Here is an 8,555-nt window from a genome sequence, read left to right as displayed (position 1 = left end):
CATGTGCCAAAATATGAATTCATTTTGTAAATATCATTTTAACATACATTCATTGAATCATTTGCGGGGTGTAACTAATTCCATTTACTTTGTTACAGTCAAAAAAATGTTATGTAACTGCACTTTAATTGAGTAGATTTACTTGCAGGTACTTTTCACTTTTACTCCCCCCACAACATATTTCAGCAAATAGATGTACTTTCTACTCCACTACAACGCACAGCCTTACACGTTTTCATTATCTTTATATAATATTTTAAAGTAATCAAGAGGGGGACACACCACCAATGTATGATATATAAAGTGCAAGTACTTACTTCAAGTTATTTGTCTGTCTATTTATTTGATTAAAATATTAGAATACTTCCTCCACCGCATGCATTGAGTGTATGTCATAATAATAATGATAATAATAGCAAAGTCAAACTAAGCGTTACAAAAAAATGACATGCACTTTTTATCAATAACTTATTGCAACACCTAATAATATGTAATAACACAGAGTTACACCGAGCTTCTCATTTCACTACTAGTGAAACATTTAGTGTATTTGCCCAAAATGTCAAACTATTCCTTTAATTACACAAACTGACCTTTAGCTACAGATCATTTCAATAGATTAAATAACCAAACTTCATTTCAGTTAATTTGTAGTTTTTTATTTCATTTTTTTATTCATAACAGCAAGAATCAATATAGCAATACAGGCCTCGTGAAAACATGTGCCGGGAACCTTCTTCTTCTCTTATCTTATCAAAGTTGGCACACGGCAGGTTCTGATGCCTTCAGTTCTTAAACATAGTTGATAAAACCTCAGCAGGTGCCGCTCTCCACCTCTGTCAAACATCTGCTCTCCTCACACACGGTTCAGTCTGATGAGATTGTATTTTTATGGCTTTAGACTGTGACAATCAGTGGGTTTCTCTCTCTCTTTCTGCAGCGGGCGAGCGGCACCGCGGGCCCGACACATCCTTTCACGGGGCCTGGGACAGTAAAAACAAGCAGAAACAAACCGCGGCAGAGGACAGAATACACCATATCGGCACTACAAGCAGAGAAAACAAACAACAAACAGAGAAAAAAACTCAAAAAGGTTCAGTTTAACACTATATCGTAAACGTAAGCATGCGTGCTTGTAGAAGATGAGAGAGGACGAGAGATGATCAGGACAGCGTTTCTAACCGACGACTTTATGACCAAACCGCTACGGAGTATCTCCCGTCTGAAAATACGCTCTTTTATTAAATTCTGCCTGATGTTGAACCACGTTCCTGTTTGGTCAGTTTCATCTACCAGAAGCACAGCTCACATGAACAGAAAGAACATACTTAGAACCATGGTGTTTGTGTTGCATGTGTTTGAACTCTCCAAGTGGTGAAACTTGAGCGAGTATATTCTCAGGAATCTTTTTTTTTCTTCTTTTCTCTAAATAAACCACTATTCTATTTTTGTACTTTTTTTAATATATATTTTATTCCATTACATTGATAGAATATTGTATACTGTAAATACATCTTTCTTATTCAATATTACTGTGTCATGAGTTGTTGTTTTTTTTACTTCTAAAACGGTATATGTAGTTTTTCCTTGAACATGCATTCCTCTCTGAGTAAAGTAAAGAGACAGGACATGTTGTGATTGGTTGGGCCTGGGAGGGCGTGGCCATGACACACAGACCTGTCCACACAGGCAGGTTCGGGGACCAGACAAACCCAGTCAGGCCCTTGGCTGGAGGGCAGTGGACGCCTCCTCCGGAAGGTTACCTGGCAAACTACAAGCTGCTGACAAAAAAGAAGAGCAACACTTGGCCTTTTTTTTCTGAAACGGGTTTCGGAGCGTGAGAACTCGCTGCCCTTTTTGATGCAAGCAATTTTGTTCAGCCTTTCGTAAGATATATTTTTTTTGTCGTTATCCTAGCAAAATTCCTTGTCGTTATAGACGTCTTCTTTTTTTTTTATTCAAAATAAGATCTCAATATACATGATTCTCTCTTTTTTGACTATGTACAGAAGTGCAAAAAAGTCAACCTTTTGTTATCGCCTTTATCGCCTCGAGTTTCCCCCGACCCCGCCCTCGTTGTTTGCAGTTGGCTGAGGAGGAGACGAGCGCTCGTACTCGCTTCACCTGATCCCGCCGGCAACGACGCCCCTGAAAAAGTGATCAAATATGCAGCTTGTTTTCCAACATGGCCCAATTTCCAGGGAGAGTAAAAATATTCAAACAATAGTTTACTATTTGAAATGGATACAGTAGAAAATAACATCTTTACTCTAAACATCTAAGAACTAGATTTTTTATAATAGCCTTTTGTTTTTTTTATCTTATTATTTGACTACTTACAAACCTTACAATCATTAAAATATTACTCGGTTATCGGCGACGGTTGCCACAGTGACAACTCTGCCTCTCTGTTCTATTATTTCATCACCGTTAGATACTCATATAAAACATCTTTGTTCAAAGAGGACAAAAAAAAGACTAGAGAAATGAACAATGTGCATACAGTTCAACAATATGCATAACGTAGAAAATATTGAGTTTACAATCATAATCATACTCAAATTAACATTACATGGAATTTCAGGAAACTGTGCATGAGGGAACACACAAAAACACACTCTTTTTTGTTTTAAAACCTTATTTTCATTATAAGAAAGATAAATATTATAAGCCAAACTGAAAATTAAAACTGAAATCGACATGTCATCCCAAAACAAAATAAAATGAAACACTCCTCGTCTAAAGGAGAAAAACCTCCAGTAAGGTTAAGAAAACACTAACAAAAAAAAGTGACAATTACATAGTGCTCTGTGTGTGTGTGTGTGTTGGTATGGCGTGGATTAGGCAACTGGATGAGTCAAAATGGCATGTTGCATTGTGCTGACCCGATGGTACATTCTAAGGCTTTGGATGAGTAATACAATCGTTTATATTCTTGCCACTTTCCCTGTACTATCCACCGATTAAATATGCCTGAAGAACACCCAGAACACAACGACAACAGAAAGAAAACTCCTCTAGAGATCTACTCTAAACATCAGACCCTCCTGCGGACTTGCTTATCAGTCCCCTGTGTGTTTTTTTTTAAAAAGTCAGCCCCTCTAAACTCTACCCACAACATCTAACAACAGTGACACAAAAAACTTTGGCTGACTATCTGAAAACAGCTCTCAGGTAACAAATATTCATAAATATGTCAGACTATATACACACACGCTCGCACACACACACACACACACACACACACACACACACACACACACACACAGACACACAAACACACTCAATCACACCACACACTAACCTCTACCTTTACATCCTGCCTTTAAAATGCATGACCATACAAATGAACACAAATCCGGTCATGCAAATCCCAATTCCATCGCCAGTTGCACCGTAGATTAGAGTTGTGTATCTCTCACAGCAGTTTGGATACCGACTGATCGCCATGTTGTTTCAACGCTATTCGAGTCTTTGGTCTCCCTCAGGACGAGACCTCTCATACAACTCAATAGACTCAACGAACACAGCTGACCTAAACGGCGAAGAATTGAAAATCAAAAAAAAAAACTATTCAGTCCGTAGATTTGAGTAAAGCAGACAATCTGGGGGGATCTAATCAGAACTGGGTCTGTTTGGAATCCCAGGTACACACAGGTCACGGCGCCGGACGCTACATCTCGCCCCGTGAGAGAAAAGGATTTAAAGGGAATTGTTGAGTTTGATACATATGCAACACTGCCTGAATACCATTTAGCGTGTTTTAGGGGATGTGTGGCACTTCACAGCGTTTAAAGACATGTGCTTAAAAGACAGAAAGGTAGGCTACAAAGGTTTGAAGGACACCTCACACACATTCAGTTGCTATTTCGCCTCTGAGTGCACTCATGTAATTTCCCTTATCATTGGTTTTATAACGGAACAAAATCGTTAATGAAAAAATCAGCGTGCATGCATATGTGATTCAGTAACATCGTTAGTTTTCTTTGAACTGAAATACAAGGTGCACCTCTGTGTAAACAAATGAACACGTTTGAGTCGGAGACCAACAATCGATGAACTAAACAAACACCATAAGTCATGATTCTTGGTCAATGGACGTACCGATACAACAGTCGATTGTTTTTTTTCCTCTCGACTGCTCCGCGCGTTTACCTCATCTCCACATTCAAAGTGTGTCCGGTGAATAAAGGTAAGTGGCCTCGACAGAGCGAAAGGCAGTCTGTAATGCAAATTATGTTCTTTTCTGTTGTTGTCGTGTAATAGTGTGCCTGAAATACACAAGAAAAAACGATCCTGACAAAACTGTGCCTCCTATGTTAACATGCAGATTTATCCCAAACCAGTCCGGGGCTCTGGTTCCACTTCGCTTGATGTTGCAGGCATGAAGGGTGACTGCTCATCTCGGAATCCACGCCAGCACGCTCCCGTTCCATCTGGGGAGACGTTCGCAAGACGCAGGAATTACAAGTGAATCACAAGGACGGTGTGAAACAAAGAGTTTGTAATTGTCTTGAAATCTGACTGAAAGTTTCAACAAGAGGCAGACAAAAACATGAATCCTGGACAATCTGCAAAAAGCCCAAATTATGACGTATTTTTTGATCTGTACTGACAAAATACATTACTTGCTATGATATGATTAATGTTAGAAGAATGTCATGGTTTTGTCAAATTACCATGATGGGTGAGGCAAGTCAAACACATGTGGTTTGAACTCTGCTGCTGCAGTCACATCAATGACCACAATCTTTTCCTAACTGATGTGACTGCAGCTGCAGAGGTGAAACCAGAAGCACCACAGACATCTGCATCCCCCTCCAACGTGTGTGTGTGTGTGTGTGTTTTGTGTGTGTTTTCATTCAGTTATGAGCAGTGTGAGTGATTGGTGGTTGCACCGAGGCCACAAAAATCTTGTGTAGATTGAATTAAATCCAAAGCTCCCACTGTAGATTTGTAGAATACTGAGCTGAGTTGATGTTAATGTTTGATAATGACGTAACATTCAGTTTGTTTATCAATTCACATAATTTTCATATAAATCAATTGAATCTAATTTACTAACCTGAGCGTTTTTTAAACTTACTATTTATTTTTGCCATTTTTCAAACATGAACATGAAACTGAACCTCTTCTGGGTAAGGAAGCAGCGAGTTGTGCACACAACCACAAAACATCCAGAGTGGCCAAGAGACACTCAGCAAACAGGAAACAAATGAAACTTGCTCAAAGGAAATCGTTTTGCATTTTGAGAAATATGCACATTTGCTATTACTGATTTCTTGCAGTTGCTGTGAGGTTATGTCATACCACCTTTGCAGTGTATGTTGTGTTTTCATCTATACTTGATTGTTGTTAGTTAGTACAATTACGTTACAATGAGTCATGAAATTACTATTAAACTTTATGGGAGGATGCAGTATGAGTCATTACATTGTGGTGCGGATCCAGATCAGGGGACAAATCCTTATAACTTTGTTTATCACAATGTTAAAACATTGCCAGATAGCATTTTTCAACATTTTGCCAGAATAATTAAAGTATCTTGATGAGGAAAATGTCTATGAGTGTGTGAAACGAGGTGCAGATCCAAATTCACATCTGGATCTAGTAAATTTAATGTGGTCTCATCAGGGGACTGTTGGGCCTTGGCAGAGTTTTGCAGTCTCCGGTCCCAATCAAGTTGTTTTTATAGTCTTTTATGGATGAAACAGAAACATATAACATGACATTTAGCTTTTCTTTTAGATTGCTAACCAGCTATTTGCTGTAGCTTTTTTTTTAACCTACATAGAGAAACTCATATTTCCCAAACTGTCAAACTATTCCTTCAGTTTCTGCATCTCTTGAACAAGCAGGATAGCAGCGAGGATTTTACAAAAATTGCTACAATAAATGTTATTATGTTGCAACCCATTTACGTCACAGTTTCAAACTGTTTCGGGGGGAAAGTAACAGAATTCTTTGGTCCAGATGTGGTATGTGTGAGATGTGGCGAGTGATGTAATACATACTGTTCTGATTGAGTCTCCTACATCTGGGTCACATACTTGTGACTAGTCAGATGCTCGGCAGATATTATTGGAATCTGATTGAGAGGAAGGAAAAGAGGGGGAGAGAGGGAGAGAGGGAGAGAAGGAGAGAGGGAGGGAGACGGACAGATTAGTTGAAATGAGGACAAACACCACTTCAACCCAAATTGATGATAAAATAAGCATAGTAATTATCCAAATAAACGAATGCTCTGAATAGCCTCTAAAGATCAGTGATGGGACATGTGCATTCATGCATTTTTCATCAAGAGGCACTTTGAAATCATGTGAATATATAATAGTAAACAGACACTGGAAAGTCAGAAGTGAGAGAAGGCAGCGGCGGAGCGAACCTGATTGGCTGTTGCGGTCGCAAAGGGAACACTTGTGGCAGATGTGTTGGCTCCAGACACAGTGGCTTGAGTAGCACCGTGCATCATGGGTACTTGGAGGGAAAGATCACACGGGCAGTTGAACCAGAGGAGATTCAAATCTTTTTTAAACTTCCATTATTTTATATAAACACTGAATTTACAAGTCTGTCTATAGAATGCTAATAAACATGAGAAAACCTGCTCAACAAAAAAGTCAAAACCAAAGATTTGAGTTAAGAAAGATGCAGGTGGAGGAAGAAACTTCTGGGAAATATTTTATAGTAGAAGGTAACTGGAAAAATTGAAGCACCAAAATGCAAACAGTATTTTCGAACAATTCAATGCAAGTTAACTGGTTGTTTACCTCCCAAGAAACGAAATTAAAACAATGACTTCTACCTCCAGCAGTAATGATTCCTCATGTTTATATAGCACATATAACCAGACAGTGTGAGGAGGTGGTGTAGAAATAAAAGAGCTGGGGATGAAGCGGGGGTGTTTGGGGATTTTGAACTGCAACTAGTGTTTGGTGACAGACACACTGTGGCAGAGCAAAGACAAGTTCATTCCATATCCACAGAGATGAAACACGTTAACAACTCCAGAGTGAAATTACAGCTGTCTAAGTTTAAAATCTGACAAAATGGAGAATGTGCTCACATCGTGTGGTGAGTTGAATGACATGTGAGAGGACAAACTGGGCTCAAAGAATGATGGGTAAGGAAAGCTGGCACCTACCAATACTTGTTGCAGGTGTCATGCAAAATATCGAGCCTGCCCATCATCCATTGCAACAGGGAGTGGAGTGAAGGGGGGGGGTGAGAAATCAAGAAAAAACCATTACAAGTGTTATAGTCAAACAGTATTGGATTCACACTGTGCTCTGAATACGTTCACTGTTTTTACCCTGATACAACAGTTCAAAGTGATTATGTAACAATATTGATTACTGATAATTACACAGGACGCACGCACACACACACACACACACACACACACACGCACACACATTCTGCATGACAAAGGAAGAGTATGCATGAGAAGTCAGGAGAGTAATGGCCGTCTGCCTGTCCAACCCCAGTTCACTGTTTAACTGCTCCGTTAAAAGGGGGGGAAATAAAACACGATCCCATTTTGCCGTAAGCAGCACGGCAGCTGTTTGCGGGGGGGCTAGTTTTGAGTGACCTGCTTTCACAGTCCTCTGGAGTGTGTCGCACTGACCTGACGTGAGGATCTGAGAAACTGTATCGCTCACAGACGGGAATCGATGGCAGGCTATTCTTAGGCTGTCGGATGAGAATATGGGACGCAGTGTGAGACGACTATGCGGTGGCCAGAGGAGAGTGGTTCAATTGAGGCACGAGTAAATGTATATTTAGGACATGGTTTTCCACTGGGGATGAGGGGGGGCACGTTCCTTCAATTTTCAGAAACAGTTCAAGTTTGGTTCCCTCAACGAAATATATCTTTCTAAAACGTGTCGTCCGTCAAAATTAGGTCAAGAGAAAAGGGGTTAATTCAAATGTTGGCTGATTATTGCGTCCACCTTGTTATTCTGCCTTTAAATAATAAGCTGTAAAATGGTTTAATAATAATAACAACAATAATAATAATAGTTGATATATGATATATAGTTGTAGATATATACATTAATATAATTGTTTTTGTAAGAAGTCTGTTTCAAGGGGATTATGCAAAAACAAATCAACAAATTGCCACGGAACTTAGTGGACACAGGCAATTTATTGACATTTTCACCAATTTATGAAAGAATAATTCATGGGTTTTCACGAGAAAAAAAAAAATAGTGACGGATTCTAAATCTACACTGTATGAGTGTGTAATTTTGGGTTTGATTGAATTTAAGGAGGCTGTTTATTCTACTTAAAAATGTTAGATTTTGCCATTTACTTATACTGCTAGGTAATCCACTGTTAGTATTATGAAACAAAGTCCTACTAAAACCGATAAATGCAGAAAGTAGGAGTTACAGTATCCTAAAAAACAAAAAACCCACACACCCATGCAGAACACACATACAAAGTACAAAATGTAAATTTTTCCATTTTTCCACCAACAATGAAATCGAACAACCATTCAGTCATTCGCAATTGATGCCAAAACATAACGAGAAACTTCATGTGATTTG

General features: G+C 39.1%; 1 protein-coding gene across 4 annotated transcripts in view; it reads right to left on the bottom strand.

Moving 5' to 3' along the window:
• Positions 1 to 637: 637 nt before the first annotated feature.
• Positions 638 to 8,555, bottom strand: part of LOC133951886 (muscleblind-like protein 1) — a 63,578-nt gene continuing 55,660 nt past the window's right edge. For 3 of the 4 annotated variants that reach the window (XM_062386123.1, XM_062386125.1, XM_062386124.1), the window contains exons 7-10: positions 7,145 to 7,180; positions 6,386 to 6,477; positions 6,015 to 6,088; positions 638 to 4,436 (exon numbers count right to left, since the gene is read on the bottom strand). In XM_062386123.1, the coding sequence (XP_062242107.1) occupies positions 6,032 to 6,088; positions 6,386 to 6,477; positions 7,145 to 7,180 (185 nt within the window). In that variant the 3' untranslated portion in view covers positions 638 to 4,436; positions 6,015 to 6,031. The remainder of the gene's footprint in view (positions 4,437 to 6,014; positions 6,089 to 6,385; positions 6,478 to 7,144; positions 7,181 to 8,555) is intronic. The other variant, XM_062386126.1, reaches the window with a different exon arrangement.

This window comes from Platichthys flesus, chromosome 4, assembly GCF_949316205.1.
Source record: "Platichthys flesus chromosome 4, fPlaFle2.1, whole genome shotgun sequence".
Classification (NCBI taxonomy): Eukaryota; Metazoa; Chordata; class Actinopteri; order Pleuronectiformes; family Pleuronectidae; genus Platichthys; species Platichthys flesus.
Note: the sequence above shows the minus strand (reverse complement) of the source record. Positions and strands in the feature narration are given on the sequence as shown.